The sequence below is a fragment of the Benincasa hispida genome, chromosome 1, assembly GCF_009727055.1.
Source record: "Benincasa hispida cultivar B227 chromosome 1, ASM972705v1, whole genome shotgun sequence".
Lineage (NCBI taxonomy): Eukaryota > Viridiplantae > Streptophyta > Magnoliopsida > Cucurbitales > Cucurbitaceae > Benincasa > Benincasa hispida.
The window spans coordinates 39,198,378-39,220,399 of record NC_052349.1 but is presented as its reverse complement, the minus strand read 5'-3'; the positions used below and the strand labels follow the sequence as shown (position 1 = coordinate 39,220,399).

At 41.5% G+C, this 22,022-nt stretch overlaps 1 protein-coding gene and 3 pseudogenes across 1 annotated transcript; all 4 read right to left on the bottom strand.

Annotated features, from left to right (window-relative positions):
* Positions 1 to 428: 428 nt before the first annotated feature.
* Positions 429 to 1,032, bottom strand: LOC120077678 (ribosomal protein S12, mitochondrial). Its single transcript, XM_039031667.1, has one exon. The coding sequence runs from the start codon at positions 888 to 890 to the stop codon at positions 513 to 515; it is 378 nt and encodes a 125-aa protein (XP_038887595.1). The 5' UTR covers positions 891 to 1,032; the 3' UTR covers positions 429 to 512.
* LOC120077746 lies at positions 909 to 1,519 on the bottom strand (annotated as a pseudogene).
* A 4,707-nt stretch (positions 1,520 to 6,226) lies between these two features.
* LOC120092450 lies at positions 6,227 to 10,363 on the bottom strand (annotated as a pseudogene).
* A 1,013-nt stretch (positions 10,364 to 11,376) lies between these two features.
* On the bottom strand, positions 11,377 to 12,914 carry LOC120092440 (annotated as a pseudogene).
* Between the last annotated feature and the right edge of the window lie 9,108 nt (positions 12,915 to 22,022).

The following is a 22,022-nucleotide window of genomic DNA, read 5'->3' as shown; positions in this document are numbered from 1 at the left end:
ACTTCTTCGCCTTCCTTCATGTCGTAGACTTAGCTTATCGACGGGTCTTGCATTAGATACATACAGCATTTTCTTTGACTCATGCAAAAGAACGTTCTTTGTTTGAGTTTGAAGTCGTTACCTTGCGGGAGCCACCTGGGCGAGACCCTTCTCTCCTTTTTTGATTATTTCCATATGGTATGTTGAATCACTTATGAAGTCGACTGAATGTCGACCGTGTCTGCTTCAACTTCACCCGTCACTCGTGTCGTGTAGTGTAGCAAGACTAATAAGTGGTCAACTGAATTTATGAACGAGCAACTATTTATTAGTTGCAATACCTTTCTCTTTTTTGATTCTTCCTCCACTCACCTCCACGGGCGAATGGAGTCTAATACACTCTTTCTTAGCTAGTGTAGTAGACTGCATGAGAGGTCATTCGGAAGGGCTCCGTATAGTTCGATTTTGGGGCGTAACATTGTGGTTGTTCCCTCGACTGACCGAGAAAAACAAGTGAAAGAGGCATCTTCCATTCATATCGATTTTGGTTTTTCTGCACCATATTTAGATCTGCCTCTTCTTCGATCCGGAATTCCCAGCAAATCCTTGACTCCTCGAATACAATGGGATTTCACACCTGGCGAATCTTTCACTATACCTCCTCTTATTAACACCATAGAATGTTCCTGCAAATTATGACCTTCGCCCGGAATGTGAGCAAATATATCATGTCGATTCCTCAACCGTACTTTGGCTATCTTACATGGAGCTGAATTAGGTTTTTTTGGTGTTCTCGTTGAAACATGCGGGCGTACTCCTTGCTTCTGGGGACATTGATCCGAAGCTCGAGTACGGTCCGTGCGCCGTTTTTCTTCTCTACCATGACGAATCAATTGATTTAATGTAGGCATCGCTCTTTCCTTTGTCCTTCCCCCCTCTTTTTGCCCTCTCACTAGTGATTACTCCCGATCCGAAGCACCCCTTTTCCATTCATAGAGAAATCCAATCGTCAAAATCAATAAAAAGGCCATCATGGACCAAGATCCAAACAGATCAATCTTGTTGAGAGGTACTGCCCAACGAAAGGAAAAGGTTACTTCCGGATCAAGGATAATAAATAAAATGGAAACAAGATAAAATCGTATATCGAAAAGACTTCTGGCATCACCGGAAGGATCGAAACCACATTCATAGGCCGACAATTTTTCTCGATAGGTTGAACTATTGGAAGCAAATGGGAAAGGAACACCGAGGGGATCAAAGAAACTAGCAGACTGATCACTAAATAGATACAAATAGGTGCAAATTCTGACATCACCACAGCCCAATTGGTTCTTTCGCTCCTTGACCGTGGAGCGTCATACCGAAAAAGAAAAAAAGAAAAAGCCCATTCCAAAACCTTCACTATCAAGTGAAAGATAATGAAAGAAATTCCAATGAGAAATTTAGGAACCCGGATGAAGATCAGAAAAAAGCTGCACTCAAACGAGGCGGGGGATCCATGTGAAGCAGACCGACAATCAGATAAGGAGAGATTCAATCAACCTCAGAGAGGAAAACTAGGGATTCCCGCATAATCAGGTAGCCGGAATCGCGGCAATGAAATCTCGAAACACACAACCACAACAATCAAATAGAAAGACTACGGCGAAAGCACAACCGCATCGGAGACATCTNAACCACAACAATCAAATAGAAAGACTACGGCGAAAGCACAACCGCATCGGAGACATCTTGCACATCCGGAACACAGACCCAAACTCACTAATCCCCTGATTCTAAGATTAGATATCAGTTAGTTCAATGATAGGTCTTTAACAAAGAAAAATAAAGAAATACCTGCCGCATCTTACATATATGAAATTTGCACGATTTTCCCGTTTTTGAACATCACTCAGATAGGCTTTTCCCCGAACCATTGACTGACCCTTGTTCGGGAGGGAGAAGTTTATTCATTCAATGGAGCTTTATTTGTTTGATCTAGTAAGTGGGGTGTTAGAAATAAGCCACCGCCCGACGAAACAGCGGTTTACAACAGAGCGACCCGGGACATCGAGCGAAGAGCTCCAATGCACGTATTCGGAGCTACGCGGATGCCGTAGTCGCAGAAGCCAGATCAACATCATGACAACGGCATTCTCGAAATTGTTGGGCCAGCCACAATTGGTGTAATGTCTGGGTGCGTATGGCGGTACAAGAAAGCCCCTACTCCCAACAGTTGAATTAGGTTCAAGGGAAGGTCCTACTCGTCCCGTCGAACCAATAAAAAAACCACTTTCCTACTCGTCCCGCCAATAAAAAAACCCCTTACATTCCCACGGAGCGGTAGGCCCAGGGTCTCTAAGAGCTCACAACTTTCATCAAAGAGTTCTCCAATAAAGACATCATGAGATGTAGCCTCAAAAGGTCATATATGACCTCAGTCTCTGGTCTCAATTGTGGGTATCCCTACGAATACTAAACGAAAGGAAGAAAAGCACTCCCTTATTGTACTGAAAGAAGGGGCTTTTCCCTAAATATCTTGGGAAGCGAAGAAAATGAGAAATGAAGAGAAGTCGTCCCCTCTACTGATCAAACCCCCCAGAAGAGTTTACTGCTAGAAATCAAAGTGATTAAAAGCCTTCTATTCTATAAGAAAAATCGAAAGTAGTTACTTCTAGCTTCACGTAGGTCTATGAAGGTATCCCGCTTAGATTGAGAGTACGCCCCACCACGACCACGGATAAAGAAGCCGACTCCACCGTGCTATAGCTATATCGGGAATAGAGGAAAGATAAGATTAGGTCCGCCTTTGTTTACGGGAATGCCGTAGACTGAACACTTTCCAATACCAATAGAGATGAATAAAGAAAAGTACGTTTCTCCATCAGTTGAAAGCTCCCCCTTAGCTTACAAAGGCTTACGGCCTTATGCTAGTTCGCCTAGCGGTAAACCTTCTTTCTTCACAGGTTAGGATCGAGCCAATCATCACGGCTTTAGGGGAGCTGGTAATCCCTTTCCAGAGGAATTTGAAAGTTGCTCGAACCTGGTGAGAGGATTTTCTTTGTTGCAAGTCTTCTTTGCAGGATTAGTTAGTATGTGATGCTTATCATTAAGCACCCTTTCTCTGTACTGTTTGCCTATCGGCTCACCTCCATTCGTCCTTAGAGCTTAAGGAGAATAGCTCAAGATATAAGATTCAGCTGCCCGAAATTTGAAAAAAACTCCCAACCCCGGGAACGGGGAAGGTAAGTGGTACCGTCATACTTCTCCTCTGTCTTGCCTATCTTTCTTTAATTGGATTGGGAGACCCGACTTCTTAGGATAGTCTGAGGTCATGAGTTGCGCCTAATCCACTTATCTAATAGGTAATATTTTCCAGTAGGCATCAGTTATTGGTGCAGCTGAGCATATGCTAGAAAAGGACCGGCCCTCGGAAAAAAGAGCATTTCATGATTCTTGCCCCTTATCTAATTACCCGTACCGTAGTTCTTTCTTCAAAAGAACTTCCGACAACACAGGTTACGCCTTTAAGCACTCCAACATCAAAATCGGTGGGATCACTAATCTTTGAATTTTTGGCTCACAAACAAAGCACCTACCTCGGGCTCGGGACTGTTTGCCGCTGCGCATCTTCGCCGACTACCTTTGATGGTTCATAGTTGAACTAGGCAATAAGGGATATTTGAACTAGAAATGATGAAATGAGAGTTGCATTTATGCTTGTTCTCCGCTAGTTGTTGTTCGTCTTCTTTAGAAAGCCATACACGACTTTCAACATCGTCAGTCACTGAAGCACTTTTCAAACTATATGAAACAGCCTCTCTATACTTGAGATTCAGAGTCGTTTGGGAAGAGTCCTTAAGCGGCGGCATAACATGCTTCGCATCTATGCTGTTTACTGATTATGGAGTATTCGGTTTGGGTCCGGCTCGCTTGGCACTAGACCGGGAAAAAACTCCTCTAATTCTTATAGTCTCGAGTCAACTTGTCAGCCATTCTTTTCTCCGAAATCCTTTCTTCGAAATCCTTCTTTCCCCTCGTATTTCTCAGGGGCGGGGAAGACAACTCTATCAATAACAAGAAAAAGGTAGCAATTCCGTTGAAAGTGGTAAACGACTGATTCCTCTCTCTTTGTCTTGGAGGAGGTTCCTCTCTTGTTTCAGTGCCAGGGCTATGATTTTCTCGCTATTGAGACACTTACTTAATTTTAGGCGGAGAACGGGAGGTAAGGAGGAATCAACGTTATCCACGATATTAAGGTAAGGTTTTGACTAAGGCTGGATATCCATATATGAGCTCGTAGCAAGGCTTTTTCCTTGTAACCTTCGTGCTGTCCCTTCGAAGCAGAGATATGGATCTCTTATTGAATGAAAGCACCCTTTCTTTAGGAGCGGAGTCCATGAAGCGGAGAAGTCAAGTCGCCTCTAAAGCCCCTCCTTTTGGTATAGCGGAACGAACTACTTGACTTTGTCCTCTTCGCCTTACTTACTCCTTCGTCCTCTGAGCCTATCGGCATCTTATTCGCCTATCGGCTCACCCCCGGGCTATTCGTCGCGTTGACTACTACCTTTTTGACATGTTCTTCGTCGCGTAGCACAGTAGATTGGTTTTGGAACAATACCGAGAAAATCATTGAAAATGCCCTATTTATTATCAACACTAATGTGAAATACACAACCTTGACTTCGACCCTTCGCCTATCGGTGAAATAAATAGGGTTTGCTTTACTATCGCAACAAGAGAGAGAAAGGCCTAATGCTCATCAGGTCTTCAACCTTGACAAGAAAGAGCTTATAGGTGTTCAATAGTCGCGAACAGGAACCTAATAAGTCCTTGTATAGGGTGGGCCTGGGCCATAATGGAAGTATAGCGGGGCTTTAGAGGTGAGCCGATAGGCGAACAAGCGTGGCTGTAAAGCGAAGTGGCTGTTTAATTTCATAGTTCATCTTGACTTGAGTGAAGCGATCGAAGTCCTTAGATGATACTTGACACAGCGGGCATAAGTAAAGAATGGAGCTCCTGTTCGAAGCGTACTTGTTCGCCGCACACCATTTTGGAGAAATCGAGACTGGGGGGAAAGAGCAACCAACTCCTAGGATATGTCTCGAATGCTTTTCTTTCGCCTTCTCCAAGTATACCAACAGACATAACTGAAACAAGAAGAAGATGTAAGCGACGAAGAGGACGGATTCCGCTGCTATTGCTATTTCACCGATAGACGAACAAGCAAAGAAGAATGTAAGGGGATGAGGTGAGCTGATAAGTGAACAGTCCGCCGGGAGGTGAGCCGCGATAGCTATGGAATAGCCGTAGGGCACCAACGGTATTCAATTGATTTGAGCTCTATCATCCCACCGGTCCAAGCCATATCAACGAAAACTGTCCGTTGTCCTTTACTTGTTTAGTGGCAACTGTCTAAGGGCATCTGGAATTGTCTGTTTTGGTATTCACTCTTGTAAACGGTCGCAAACGCTCATCTGTCTACGACCCTTCTTTCTTTTATTCATATTCAATATCCCGATTATCTTTTTAGTGAATATCTCCCGTGCTTGGTTAATCGATTGAAGTACAGGTGCTTCGGTCAGCATGCATGACTAGGTGCTAAAGAAATAGAAGCTTTTTATGCTCAAACTACATCAGCAGGATCAACTGTAGGTATTGGAAATTGGTAAAGCATGACTGACATCCACAATCCGTCAATTCAATCAATACCGCTTTCCCCTCTTTTATTCAAGATAGCTGCTTTTATTTTATTCAAGGGGGGGCGACTTGCTTGTAAGTAACATAATTTTTTTCTTGAAAGATATGCTACTTCCCGCTCTTCTGTCTGTCATCTGTCAACAGGTATCGGTCGCATCTGGTCAATCAGTACACACGATATCTGTCTGTAAATAAATCGAGATCTTTTTCGTTATGAGTAGTATTGTTTATCAGAAAGGAACTGAAAGACTATATCTGGGCTAGCTCGACTCCACCCCTACCAGGGCCTGAGCCCTTGGGGTGGAGGTGAGCGTTAATACAGTTTCAAACTATGAAATAAAAAAGAGTCTTAACAATAAGTCGACAACAGGTATCAAAATTATACAACAAGAAATAAGCAGAAATAGGTGCATAACGGTAAAAATGAGAATGAAATAGATAAGAATTTGGAATTCATACTTCATTTTCGGGCATTACAGAGTTATATAATACACTCGACTATAAGGAGAGGAATAGTTATAAAAAACTATATTAAAGGAACACACACTTCTTCGTTGAGGTTTGTTGAAAGGTGGAATTCCACCGATATAAAAAATTGAAAACTGGTGTTGGTTAACAAGCTTCAACCATGTCTGATACCAACTGCAACAAAGACCCCATACTGACAACCATTTGAAGTAATGTGGCCTTTCCTGAGCAAGTCTTAGCTAAATTGGCTCCGTTGGGTCATATACAGTGCATCATCAAGACTGGGACGATCTCCACAGAGATTCAATATTTCTTCAGATTCAGGTAAAACTGGTCAAATGCCCACTCTTGGTTTACTCACCGGCAACACAGAGTGGTGCTTCACCTCTAAGAATCCTTGCAGCTTCCTTCACCGGCGCTCACCTTTTTTGTCTGGGTGCACACAAGAAAGTCCCATCATCAGCATCCTTTCCATTTCCACCCCTTCTTCCCCATCAACCGTCGAATCAGCTGCCTCAATTAGTTTCCCCTTTTTCCACAGGTTCCAGACCCAGTCAACAACCACAATTCCATTATCATCAAGAGGCCTTCTCCCCGTTGCCACCTCTAACACTACCACAGCAAAGCTGTAAACATCTGTCTTCTCAGTGGGAATACCCAAATAAACATACTCAGGTGCAAGATATCCCATTGTTCCTGCCGGTATAGTAGCTTCTCTTGTATTCGAACTGTGTTCTTAAACTTCTGCCAGACCCAAATCCCCAAGCTTAGCATTGAACTCCGCATCAAGCAATATATTTCAAGTCTTCACATTTCTTTCTTTGAATTGAATTGCCTCTCACATTCTGCATTCAGATAAGTAAGAGCAGAAGCAACCCCCAAAACGATATGAAATCTTTGCTTCCATGACAGGACTCTCGTCGAATTGGAGTTTCTGTGGAGAATATTGCTGAGGCTTCCATTGGGTAAGTAATAATAAACCAGAACTAACTCAGTATCTTCACAGCACCATCCCTGAAGCTGAACCAAGTTCTTGTGCCGTAAACAACCCACCATTGTTTCAAACTCTTTGGTTCAAGGATTGCGCACGCAATCAATTCCATTGGCCCTCTCAAACCTTTTAATAGCCACTTCTCCAGCAGATGGAAGAAACCCAAAGGTCTTGAATTGCCACCAATCAACAATGTGAACTGTTGAGCCCTCTCCGTTAGAGGCAGAGAAACCAACATGCATTCAATCTTTTAATTGCTTGGAGAGGTAAATTTGGGCAACAAGAAGAGGACTTGGAGGCCTAATCGGCGAGTACCCGATTCTCACCCGGATCATTTTCATTGCATCTCTGTACTCAATCCAAACCGTTATCTGTCTCCCACTGGTCAAATCAATCCCCCTTGAAACAACATTAACAAAAGCCAAAGATACGCCCTCGCTTATATACCTATATTGTTGAGATCAATATCTATATGATTCCCATTGATGTCAACAAGCGAAGGGTCGAAACTGGTATCAAATTCCACAGCGATGAATGAATCTTCCCCATCTAAGGCCAGTTCTGGGAGACCCATATACCGGGGCGGAAAGAATCCGCATTAGAGGTGATCAGAAACGCAATCCCATCTCCAGAAGGACACAGTGGGGAAGATAGTTTTGAGAAGGAGAAACGCGAATGAGAAAGATGCGGTGGAGTTCGTCTCGGAATCAAGAAACCGAATAGGTTAGACATAAAAAGCTCTGCCCACGCCTGAAGCAGAGGAAGAAGAAGAAGAGAGGCAGCTGACTTCTTGAGTGAGACTAATGGCTTTGTTTCTGAAGTAAGCATCACCAACTAAATTCTTTGCTTTTTGATTCGCTTGGTTCACCGTCTATCTTTGCTCTTAGGGGAATGGGATAGCAGTGCAGATGAATTGAATCAAGAGTCAACCACCACTTGTAATTGAATCAGTAAGCGCAGGTACTCAAGATAGAGATTGGGATAGTTCATCCACTGCTCTCTTTCCGACAGACTGCTCGAATGGACAGACTCATAAAGAGAAGTGCGACCTCAGCACCGCATCTATCGACCGGCTAACTGCCCCCGTTGACTCCCTTTTCCCGATCTACTGATTTTGCATGGGCCTCTTCCTATCTCTCAGTCTCATTCCCTATCAGAACCAAGCGACCTTCACTTCTGACTAAAGAACTAATAAGTGTTGAGACTCAAAGTAAGGACTCTACCTATCTAGCTATCCATTTTTTTAAATAGAAGAAAGCTACAATCTCATAAAGCTTGCAGGCAAGGCGTTGCTCCGCTCTTGGCTAGCATCCAGACTGCCTTAGTTAGCTACATCCCTCAGGGTTTAACATCCAGAAAGTCACGCAGCGAGCTATCAAACAAGAAGTCGTGAACTCCAGAAAGGAAAGAAAGAACTCCAGAAAAGATAGCATAGACGGGTACTGCTACTTGAAAGCCTAAGGAAAATAGCAAGACAGGGGTTCTCATTACTATGGATATATCCTCACCCCTTACTTCTCTTCCATTTTCATTGTATCCTTTTTGAGTTGAAGAAAGAGCCTGTCTTCCAATCAGTCTTTCTTTCGTACTCCCTTCTTTCTCCCCCTTCGGTTAAAGCAAGCCCGTCCAATCCTCAATGCATTACCCCTTTCCCGCCTTCGACTTCAAGCAGTAACCAGGTCGCTGCTCTAACGGGTGGGTTTGAGCTAGGGGTTACGCAATTCCATCTTCTCATTGGAAAAAAGAATAGAAAGAAGAACATACGGGAGTAGTAAGAGCAAGTCAGCTACCCTGCCTGTCGGCTACTTCTATGCTCTTGTTTTCAATAGATAGGATGGAAGCACTATCAGTCCTTTCTGCGTCTATTTTAGGTCTAACTCAAGAAATTGTGTAAGTGAAGGCGGATCGAGCTTATACTTTTAATTATCCTGTGTCTACTCTTTAGGCAGAATACCGTCACCCAAATTGAAAATTCCCAAACTCGGGGATGTTTCCAGTACCCAGATTTTCTTACGATGAGTACACCGAGCTAAGAGAATAGATCTCATCTATAAGAGTCCTGTTTGTTGCCGAGGAGCTTAGCGGAGAGTATAGAAGATAAGAGGTGTTGCGAATGTTTCCTTTATTGACCGTAAACGTTTAGGCCCTAAAGTCAGATTTAAAGAATAGTTTCGAACGAACCGAACCCACCCCATTCAATTCAGGGCTCTAACTGAAGCAAGCACTTGGCTTTAGAGCCCTATCATGTAAGGGAGAAGAAAGACTGAATGTGTGAAGCATACGGGGGGTAAAAAGGGAACTTCTCCCCCTGTCTTTCATCTGCGATCAATGCACTCAATTTATCTTGATTTGGGTAGTCACGGGCTCTTTGAGGGCCTCCACAAATGAAACAACCCCAACCCTTTGTTAGGTTTACCAAGCTTGTTCCCAGCTCTTTGGTAGCATGTTCTTCCCCTTTCTTTTGCTCTCCACTCCACCCGTCTTGTTGCCTCGAAGAAGTTTCCCCTTTGTTTGTGCGAATGAGTAGGTTTTTCCATGTCATCTACCATTCTTTCTGCAGCAATGATCGCAGAAGCCAAATCCGCTACATTTTGCCAACGAAGTTCTACAGTTCAGAATAAATGTGAAAAGAAGAATACCTGTTCTATCTGTAATGTTCTATGTTACCAACTCTGTTACCGAGAGAACAAGTAACTCTGCTATTACCTCTCACTATTGTATTGATTGTACCTGTAAAGAAGAATATCTGTTAAACAGAGTCAAATAGTATGTTACATTGATTTTCCCGAGCTATCAATAGATGTTCTTTGAAACTTGTTGAACGAGAAATATCTGTTCTTTTCTTATTTCTTCTCTCATCTTCTTGATTATCACGTAGGACTTCATCTTTTATGAATGCATACACCTGTTGGGCTGGGGTCGAACTTCTTTCTTGTGTTTGACTTACCTAGCGATTCAACCTCGGAATCAATCCCAATGTAGTTTGATTTTACTAGCATCAATCCCGAACGATGCACAAAGAGAAAACCAGTATCCGCCGCTAATTGATTAATACAGTAGCTCAAGAGAAAAAGTAGCGCTACCACCAATAGAATAATGGCGAGGGACTTTATTTGTTTTTCAACACCCGAAGGTAGCCGCACAAGCCTAAGAGAGAGTGTAGGGGGTGCTGGTTCCTTCATTATTTTAGCAAAAGTTCCTGCGGCTCGAGCCAGCTTTGCGCTTTGACCTGGATGACATTCTATATCACATTGTAACCCAGTTCTATATTGTATATCGGCGAATGGAGTTCAATTTCTATTTGAGAATTTAGATAAAGTATCTCGTATCTAGTTGCGGGGGGCGTGGCCAAGAAGCAGCCAGCTACTGCCCCCTTCCATTCGGCCTTTCTTCGCTGTGTGAATAAGGTCTTAGTATGTATGGCCATTCTGGGCGGGTCGCAATAAGTCGCTCGAAGGTTTGGACCAATCGCAATTACATCACCATCTTGCCCGCTTCCAATTGATGACTGCTATTAAATAAGTGTTGACCTAAGTCCCTTGCTGGGGTCGGCTCCCGAACCGTACTGAGCTCTCGTACGGCTCTTCCTAAGAACTTAAAGCCCCCTCTCTCTAAATAGAAAAAAAAGACTTTCAAAAAAGCCTTGCAACTATAATAAGTGGCTATTATTAGAGAACAGCTTTTCCTTGACTTCTTTGCTCAGTCAAGCTTCTTGTTCCTTAGTGTAGTCTCTTCCATAGTTTAAGACTCCGTTCAACTAGCCTACCTAGTATATATCCACAGTTGACGTGACTCCGTACCGACGCCTTTCCCTTTGTAGACGGCTAAGTTACTTCGTACCTTAACGTACTGATTTTCGTACTTTCTTACTTATCATAGGCCTTTTTCGGGCTTTCGTCCCTTCGCCTATAGGAAGGCTTGGCTTCGTTATCGCTCATGACTTGGAATAGAGTCCGTGTAGTGGTCGGCCTTTCGAATGCCTCCTTCCTGACTTTTCTGAGAGCCCTTTACGACTATAAGGAAGAGGGGGCTGTTCACCTTTGTCAACTTAGCTACTTAATACTCAATACTAAAGTAAAGGCGAAGGCATTCTGAGCTGGAAGGAGGCAAGCAAATGAAGGAGGCATTACGGCCGACTACAGAAGCAAAGCTTCGTAGACTCGACAAGTCGCTTATAATGCGACTACTAAGTGAAGACTTTCCACTTCATTGAAAAAGGGAAGGTTCGAAGACGCTCGACCGATAGGGAAGGGGAAGGGGGGGAGGAAGCGAAGCTTAGCGAGCTTTCCGCCCCGACCACTACATAAGCCACTGCGGAGAAAGCTCGAAGAGTCCCCTTCATTCGTTGCTAAGCCAAGGTCCCAGGTCTCCGAGTCAGCCCGCGTTTTTTCGAAGAATCCTGCACCCATGGCATACGGCCTGGCAGGCCTTCCTTTCCGCGGGCTTCATGGGCGTTGCCCCGTTCCAATCAGATGTTTGGATGTAGGCTATACTCCGCGAGGAGCCAAACGGGCGTATGGCCTTGCCATTTGACCTCTCTTCCCGTGTGACTAGGAATGCTCAGTGACAACCTCTAATTGTCACCGCCTGGCCTCTCTTGCTACCACGGTAGCACCTAGTGTGGTCAGCACCAATCGTGTTCGGGTCACGAAGCTTACACTCATTCACATTGGTTCATCCAGCTATGCCCGGCCTTTTGCTCTTCTAACGTAAAAGGTGGCCGGCCATTGTCAACGCCCAGGAATCCGCTTGACATCTCAGCGGCGGATTGGATACCCGCATCCGATCGAAGTTCATTTTAGTGCCCCCCTAACATAAAGGCGAGCTTTTCTAGGTGGGTCGCTTCGCGCAAGACATTGCTTAGGACCAAGGGTCACACGACAGGTGCACGATTGACTTTGCACGCTCCATCCTTCGGCCCTTCGCCTATGCTTGGCAGGTAAGCTACCTTGATCCGTCTCTGGTTTCGATTCGTTATGCTCAGCACCTCCAACAAGCCCTAAAGTCTCTTGCGCCTAAAACTCCGCCAAGAAAGCGCAGCTTTACGTTTAATCCTATGTGCCCAGAGAATGCTATGCGTTCTCCACTTTCGGACCTCGCAAAGAGAAACGTGTTTTTTCCTCTGAGTTTCTCTTCATTCGCGGAGCGAAGAAAGCGGCTTTGCCAGCTACCCTACCCTTGGGAAACCAAAAGAGCTACCGAAGGAAAGGGATGCTGTCTCTCCCTTGGTCTTTTGAGAGGAGAAGGCGGAGAAGAAAACGTCCTTCGCGCAAGTTTTTTTGCTTCTTGCGCCCTTACTAGTACTAGTAAAGGGGCTCTTCGACCAAGGAGGAATCCTGGTAGGAAGGCCGACCACTACATAAGCCCATCGTCCAGGAGAAAGCAAGCTACCTTTCTTTGATCCACCTTCCGGGGGGGAAGAGAACGAAAATAGGCCGCGGATGGTGGTCGTGTAGTTTCGAGGATCTTACGGCGGAGAGCGAACTCTCTCATCGTCTTGCATTTCCTCTGGCGGACCCCCTCTTTCCATCGTACTGAGCGATCCGAGAAGAAGATTAGGGTCATATTCTATTCTTTCCACAATGCCCATAAGACGAAGTGCTTCGTTTCAGATCAATTCTTCGCTGCAATCGCTTCGATCCACCCCCTCGGTGAAAACCCGTAATACGCCCTGAGGAATTCCTACCAGCGGACTTCCCTGTACTCAAAGTGAATTGTCTAAGTGCTCTCCCCTCTTTGCTTTGTCCCTTTGTCGAGATCGTAATCATTCGATTCCGCCCCTCTTCCTCTCGGTCAAGCTGCTTCACCCCTCTCCCTCTTAGTCGAGTTGCTTCGCCCTTCTCCCTATCGGTCGAGCTGCTTCGTCCCTACTTTTATAAAAAAAAAAAAGGCAGGCTAGCCCCTACTTCTTCTTTCTTCTCCTTCATCGTCGTTGGTCCTTTTTTTTGACATAACATTCTCGGCTGCCTCCTGTCCGGTAGGAAAGAAACCTGTAGCCAGTGACTAGTTCCACTATGGAGCTACGTGTTCTGTTTACGCGCTACTAAGCACGTCGAGACTCTCTTTCGAAAGTGAGATCACCACTGGCTTGAAGAAGAGGGAAAGATCACTCCTAAATACAGCCTTTCTCTTATATACGATACCAGCAGACGCACACACCCCTACCTCCCTCGCTGTCAAAACTCTCCTCTCCAGTGAGACCAGCCACCTCCTTTCCTTCAACTAATTTAAGTGATTCCGTCAATAGGAAAGTCATCTCACTGAACATTTGATTACTCTCTCTCTATAAAAAAAGCCTGCCGGAAGCGCGAAGAGCTAAGCCACTAATGTTGTGGCGAAGGTTATACCTCAGAAAGTCAGCGAAGCTAAGGTTTCGTATGTGTTTGTTATATCCTTTCGATCGAGCGACAACTTCTAAGGAAGGCCTGCATTCCCCTTTGAAAGAAGTAAAAAAAAAAGAGCGATAGGGAGGAGAGAGAGAAGGTTGCGCAAGTGCTTCTAGATCTCATGGAATAAGGCTGAATTTGGAACTCAACTTTCCTCCTTTCATAGAAAAAAAGAATTGTGGAGATGAAATCCTGATTACATTACCGCAGGCCAAAATTTGATTTAGAAGAGCAAGCCATGCGAAATCTTACTAAAGAGAAGCACAGGGGAGACACCCTAGTAACACAGGCACCTCCAGAGCCCACATTCAAAGTCTCCTTCGAGAAATCGACGACCCAAGACACAAATCACCAAACACACATATTCATATGAGGAAGAGATCCCCCGTTTTCGATATAAAAACTTCAACAGCTGCGGGAGAACGCTTTCTATTAGACAAATAACCTTGGTCGACATAGAGACGTGACGGAACTCTCTCTTTACGCCTCTTCTCATTAAGGAATAATGACTTGGATGCGAACATTTCACAGTGAGAGACTATCTAAGCTATTTATGTTTAGGTGGGACGGTCAAAATCAGACCGATTTAACTAAAAAAAGCTTGTAAGAAAGGCTATCCTGTGCAATACCTCCGATTCCAAATCTTCTTTTTGCTTTGAGTTGGGACAACCCAGCTTAAGTAGTTACGGTGATAAGGGGTAAAAGGGGTATAGACCCACGTTATACTCTTTTCTACAGCTATAAGCTGTACTCTGAAATGGAAACCTCCTCCACCTATCAGCTCCTTCGCTTGTCCTCATCCCTATGGTATAGTTCATCAAGGGATTTGAAGCCAGAGGAAGCACATTTCCTAGCCAGTTAAAGGCACCTTCGTATGAAACTTCTGCCTTCTTATTGACCTCGTCCCTCTATCTTGGCTGGGTTATCCTGCATTACACTGAGGCTATGTGATTCGAACCTATGGCCATCTTTCTTTGAATTTCAAGATTATCAAAGACGATTTCATTCCATGTTCGGGTTTGATTTTCTCCGTCCTGGTTCACCCATACAGCAGAGCTGGAAATCCGGTTTACTCTACAACGACCGGGATGCTTGCACCTTCTATGGACAAGCCAAAGGAGGACCAACCGGAAAGGAAAAAAGACGAAAGCCCCGAAAAGAAGGACAAGAGGTCGATCCGTCCGGGTTCCATCTAAATCAACCAAATCAATGTTTCCTGGGACTTTATGGAGCAAGTTCAACCATAAGGCACTGCATCAAGCAACTCTAGGTTGTATAGCCTTGTGGTGTAAAGTTGTGTAAATAACTGGACCTTACCACCGGGCTCAAAGGATCTCATTCTCCGTTATCGGATTGGCTCGTGCTGGAAATGGGTCCCTCCCTCTCATTTCCTTCCAGGTTCGCTTTGAAATTGGTGTGGATTAACCCACAATCGGCCATGGGGTCACGAGGATCTGATCCTCAAACAGGGCAATGATAGACAGGCATCGCTAATCTCTTCCTAGCCCTAGTATTCTGAAATCCTTTTTTTTAGGATCTCGTATGACCAATCCATGATTCCCAGCTTAAAGGAATGGCCTAAATCATTAGTACCTGGAAACCCTTCTATGGGCAATCCCTAGGGATTGGTGCCCCACCCATCATTCCCTATACCTTATGGGTGGGTTGTAGAACAGAGAAAGCAGACCGGCATCTGTTATTCCTGGTTCCAAAAATGCAGGATACGAAGTACAGTCTATGACGAAAATTTGAAGAAAGATGTTTCATAAAACCGTAGAATGCTACGTAGATGACCTAGCCATCAAAAGCCATAAAAGAGTCGACCACTTGGAATCTTCGATTGCCTTTAGGTAACACAACTTGAAGATGAACCCTATAAAGTGCTTCTTTTCTTCGGAGTCTCGTCAGGGGTTCCATCCGAACTAGGAGAATCAGGACAAGCAATACAGGGGGGAAAAAGATAGCAAGGGAAAGGCCTTACAACACAAAGTCTTGCTCATTCTCGATTATACTGCCTAGACGGACTCAATAGATGAAAGGTGGAGGTTGAGAAAGGATCTTCTAACTACTACTCAAGGAAACCTTTCAGTGGAAGTATATTACACAAAAATCACTACGATATGGCAAGAACTTGTTGAATACAGACCAACGGATGAATGCACTTGTCAAGGGTCAAAGAAGATGATAGAATTCTTGAATGCAGAATTTGTAATGACATTCCTTATGGGCTTAAACGAGTCATATGCAAAAATCAGAGCACAAATTCTATTGATCGACCCTCTGCCAACAATAAACAAGGTATTCTCTCTTATCATCCAAGAAGAAAGGCAAAGATCCATTGGATTCACACCTACAATTGAAAGTATAACTCTAATGGCTAATGCTGAGAAAAAGTTTACATCTGAGAAATCTAAGAAGAAAGATACTCGGCTAGTATGCACTAACTGTGGATATAGAGATCATATTTCTGATAAATGTTATAGACTACATGGTTATCCACCAGGGCATAGACTAGCAAATAACAATTCAGTCCATCAACAAAGGCCGTAGAACTGTATGCAAACTAGTAATGAAAAGCCATTAGAAGCTCCTAAGAATAATCAGTCTGCCTTCTTTGCCAGCCTGAATAATGACCAATACTCACAGCTTTTGAACATGCTGCAAACACACTTGAATACTCAACAAATTGATGAGATTCCTAAGACAGATACTACCCATATAGCAGGTACATGTCTTTCTACTTCACTCATCGATTCTTGTTAGATCATTGATTTTGGAGCCTCTTCTCATATATGCCATGATAAATCTATGTTTAAAGAACTACACATCACTCAAAATATGTCAGTTATATTACCAACTAAAGCTCGTTTGAAGGTTGAGTATATAGGGGACATTCTAATAGCAAAACAGTTGATATTGAAGGATGTTCTATACATTTCTGATTTCAAATACAACCTGCTATCAGTGAGTGCTTTACTTAAGGATGGAAGATATTCTATATCCTTTACTAACACCAATTGTATCATTTAGGACAAGTCAGTTTCGAGAATGATTGGGAGGGCTGAACTAATCAGTGACCTATACTTACTCAAAGTAAATGATGAAAAGAATAAAGACTTGTTTATTGAATCTGCTGATTGGCCTATTGAATCTGCTGTGTTTTTGTGTAAAGCTTTTGCAACTACTTGGCACAATTGTATGGGACACCCCTCTATTAGTAGAATAAAAGAATTGTCAAAGATTATAGAGATTTTTTATTTTTCAAATTGTAAACAATTCTATCACATTTTTCCTTTAGCTAAACAGAAGCGTCTTTGATTTCCTGCCTTAAATAATGTTGTTGAGAATATTTTCGACCTTGTGCACTGTGATATATGGGATTCCTTTAAAACCCGAACACATGCAGGTCACACTTACTTTGCCACCATTGTATATGATAAATCAAGGTACACATGGATACATCTCTTGAAAAATAAAAGTGACATTCTACAAGTCATTCCCAGTTTCTTCAAACTTTTTGAGACTCAATTCTCAAAGAAAATCAAAAGTTTTCATTCTGATAATGCTCCTGAATTAAATTTCAGAATTTTTTTTGCCAAAACAGGAACTACTCATCAGTTCTCCTGTGCATATACCCCTCAATAGAATTCAGTGGTTGAAAGGAAACATCAACACCTCCTCAACGTTACAATAACCCTAATGTTTCAGTCCAATGTTCCTCTCACCTTTTGGGGAGAATGCGTCCTCACTACAGCATACTTAATCAATAGAACACCTATAGTTTTACTATTCAACAGCACTCCCTATGCTGTTCTGTTTAACAAAACTGCTGACTATGGCTTCATAAAGACATTCGGATGCCTTGCCTATGCTTATACACCAACAGTCAACAGGTTTAAATTCGATCCAAGAGCAAGACCATGTGTCTTCATGGGATATCCATCAGGTATAAAGGCCTATAAGCTATATGATATGACTAAAATGTCATTTTTTATCTCAAGGGATGTCTTATTCTTTGAAGAAAGGTTCCCATTCCAGTATGTCAAAGAAGACAACAAGCCCATATCACATGATTTTATTGATCAGTTCGTCATACCAAGCCCATTATTTGATCACTTTGAAAACAAAGGTATTACTAAAAATCTTGTTGTTAATACCTTAGAACGCTTATGTGAGGATAACCACGGTATTGATGATTCACAACCTCATATTGAAACCTTAGAAGAAACCAATCATACCACCCAAACAACCATTCCCACAACCCCAAGAAGGTCATCGAGAGCACATTACCCACCCTCATTCCTATTGACTTTCACTGTAACCTTACATCCCACAGAAAATCTCCCTTTCCTCTTCACAAATACCTCTTATATAATACTTACAACCAAAACCATAAGACATACATCCTAAATGTCACTTCCATCTATGAACCCACCTATTACCACCAAGCCGTGAACCACCAGATTTGGCAGAAGGCTATGGTAGAGGAAATAGAAGTCATGGAACGAACTGATGCATGAACTATTGTCTCTCTTCCAAAGAATCGTCATACCGTAGGCAGTAAATGGGTTTACAAAGTCAAGTATAAAAAAGATGGAACAGTTGACAGATATAAAGCGAGACTTGTAGCAAAAGGCTATAATCAACAAGAAGGAATAGATTTCTCAGACACCTTCTCACCTATCGCCAAAATTGTCACTGTTAAAGTCTTATTCGCCCTTGCTGCATCCTACGATTGGTCACTCACTCAAATGGACATCAATAATTCCTTCTTAAATGGTGATTTGTTTGAAGAAGTGCATATGTCTTTACCATTGGGTTATCAAACCTCACAAGTACCACAGAAAGGTAAGAAACTAGCCTGCAAACTTAAGAAATCTATATATGGGCTGAAACAACCTCGAGACAATGGTTTTCTCAAGTTTACAGCTGCTCTATCTTCACATGGCTTTCATCAATCCAAGTCTGATTATTCTATTTTTACCCGAGGACATGGACATGATTTTATAGCATTGTTGGTATATGTAGATGACATATTACTAACCGGACCATCCTCTCAAATAATCAGCTCAGCCAAAGAAGTCCTCAAAAGACATTTCAAACTCAAGGATTTAGGCCATGCGAAATATTTTCTAGGATTAGAATTATCTAGATCTCAACAAGGGATCATGATTTCCCAAAGAAAATATTCCCTCCAAATACTTGAGGATACTGGATTTCTTGAAGCTAAACCAGCTACAACTTCTATGGATCCTAATTTGAAACTATCAAAGAATGAAGGAGAGCTTCTAAAGGCAGATGACATCACATGTTATAGAAGACTGATTGGCAGGCTTATATATCTTCAAATATCTCGGCCAGACATATGCTTTGCTATTCATCGGCTAAGCCAATTCATCCACAGCCCCACTAAAGCTCACTTCAAAACTGCTCATCACTTACTCAGGTACCTAAAACGGTCTCCTGGACAAGGCATTTTAATCAGCCCTATCACTTCCTTTCATTTAAAAGCCTTTGTGGATGTTGATTGGGGATCATGTCCTGATACTAGAAGATCTATTACTGGTTTCTGCATATTCCTAGGGGCATCTATCATATCATGGAAATCAAAGAAACAAGCCACCGTTTCTAGATCTTCTACAGAAGCGGAGTACAGGGCACTAGCCTCAGTTACTAGTGAATTAATGTGGATCTCTCAACTCCTCAAAGATCTTCAGGTTAAGATCCTAATGCCCACTACTATATTTTGTGACAATCAAACTTCTATTGCCATTGACTCTAATCCAATGTTTCATGAGAGGACAAAACACATAGAAATTGATTGTCATTTTCTTCGAGACAAGATAGCTGATGGGTTCCTTAAGTTTCTCCCTATCCAATCTAGTCAACAACTCGCAGACATGTTCACTAAAGCATTGCCTACATCTGTTTTGTCTAAACTAGTATCCAAGTTGGACATCATTGACATTCATTGTCCAACTTGAGGGGGAGTATCAACAGTAAAACAGTACATTCTGTTTATTAGTTACAACAATTTATTTGTTACATTCTGTTATAACAATTTATTTGTTACAATAGTTAAGATTCTGTTTGAATTTGATTCTGTTTGAGTTTGTTTGTATTTTTCAGCTGTTAGTTAGTCAAGCAAACTAACAAATTCTTCTATAAAAGGAACTTGAAGTATGTAAATACGATAAGTGAAAGTAATAAGAATGTATTTTCCACATACCTTTTCTCTCCATTTGTTAAAGGGGAAAGGAAGGGGGAGTGGCGGCTAAGTTTTGATATAGAGAAAAAGGGGAAAAAATGAAGGAGAAGGATCTGGTTTTTGCCAGATCTAATCTCCAACCAGATCTAATCTCTCGACGCCACTCGACAGGCGTCAATAAGGAACTCCCGACGGGTAGTTGAAGGTGTCGGGAGTTCCTAAGGAATTCCCGACGGGCCTTTACGGCGTCAAGATTTCCCAAAGAACTCCTGATAGTGGTTTACGGCGTCGGGAGACACCTTGTCTCTTGACGACCGAGCTCCCAACGACCAATTTAAGCGTTGGGGGAGCTCATTTTTCTTGTAGTGAACACTACTCCCACCTCTAAATTTCTTCGTTTATTATCTACTTTTTACCAATGATTTAAAAAACCAAACGAAAATTTGAAAAATAAAAAAAGTAGTTTTTATAAACTTGTTTTTTGGAATTTTACTAAGAATTCAACTATTGTACTTAAGAAAATGCAAACCATAGTAAAAAATGGGAAGAAAATAGATTAATTTTTAAAAACCAAAAACTAAAAACAAAATAATTATCAAATAGGCCTAGAATTTTCAGTTAATAAGCTTTAAGAAGATTTAAATAGACCCCTATAATATATTAAATTCAAAGTTTTAATTTAACCGGTGATATAAAATATATGGTATCATATAGAAAAGGATAACTAATATATATTCTTACCTCTCCTCTTCTTATGTGTAAAAGATTATTTTCACCCATAAAACTAAACATTTAAACTATTAACATTAAATAAGGTAAGGAATGGTCTCTTTTTTCAGAAATAGCATGTTAGCATCATCTTTAAATCTAATGGCCTTAAATATTATGTTTGTCATAAAACCCAAGACATAATAATTATGTTAATAATTAAACCATGTAAGGAACAATCTCCTTTTTGTTAATATGTGAAGTTGTAACATTATTAGAGAGAATTAACATATAGAGGGAGAGAAATATAATTATAATGATTAAACTACCAAAAAAAATAAAAGTAAAAAATAAAAAATTCAACAAACTTCTATAGTAGCTTCAAGGGAGTCAACTAGAGTTAATGAAGCTTCTAAAGGGCCACTAGCAATAACAACATATTCATGCAATGGATTTCAATTACTCTCAACCTTTATCATTGTTAAAAAATATTTTTAGTCTCTAAACTTTCGTAGAAGTAAGAATTTAGTCATTAAACTTTAGTTAATAATGATTTATTTCTTGTACATTCATATTTGTACAAATTTAGTCCCTATACTATAAAATTTATAACAATTTAATCCCGATCATGCAATTTTTCTTCAAAATTAAGTTTAAAGTGAGTCTTTATAGTTTATAAAAAAATTTGATTTTTGATCAATTTATTAATCTATAGATGTAAGAAGTTTCATTCAATGTTACTAATATATATTTTTCACAATAAGAAGTAAAATATTACAAATTATAAAGTACTATAGATACTAAATTGTTACTTATTAAACTTTAATGACTAAATTATTATAAATACGAAAGTATAGAATTATTACCAATTAAAGTTTAAAGATCAAGTTTTTTACTTTCATGAAAGTTCAAGAACCAAAAGTGTTTTTTTAACCTTCTTCTTTTTCTTTTTTAGAGTGCAACAACACATGGGATTTAAGATGGGATTCAAACCTCAAGCCTCTCGATTAAAGGTATATATGTCTTAATGAGCTCGGTTATGTTCAAGTTAACGAAACTCCGAGACATATCACATAAACCGTTAGAAAATGAGAACTGACATAGAAAGTAACCATTTGAAACCTTGCAACGTCTTGTTAGAGAGAAAGAGAGAACGCCTCACCAAAGTCATATTTCCAGTGGATAAGACTGCCATGAGTGAAACCATTTCCCTCGCAAACTCATAGCTGCAGCTGATATTTTGAGCAAACATGTGATTTAAAAGATCCATTTTGGTTAAAAAGAAGTCATAGAACTTGTGGCCAGAAGCCTTCAGCTGCACCTGCTCTGAGATGCTACAAATCTGAGCCATTTTCAAAGCTTCTGATTAAATTAGAACCTTAATTAAAATAATTTGATAATTCATGTCCTTAGAAGGAGCCCTTTTATAGGTAAATGATAAGTAGCACAAATTAAAGTGGCTGTTCCACTGATGTTTACTCTTGATTCTTCATGTTTTGATTTGTGAAACGTATAATATTGAATGGAATATTTTCTCTTTGCGAGTGAGTTTGTTTCGGCCATTGGAAGCTAGGATTCGAGTCCCATTACTGAATTTTGG

Bases quoted from the DNA above. Each gene is read 5' to 3' on its own strand.
- LOC120077678 (XM_039031667.1), bottom strand. From the start codon at position 890: ATGCCTACATTAAATCAATTGATTCGTCATGGTAGAGAAGAAAAACGG.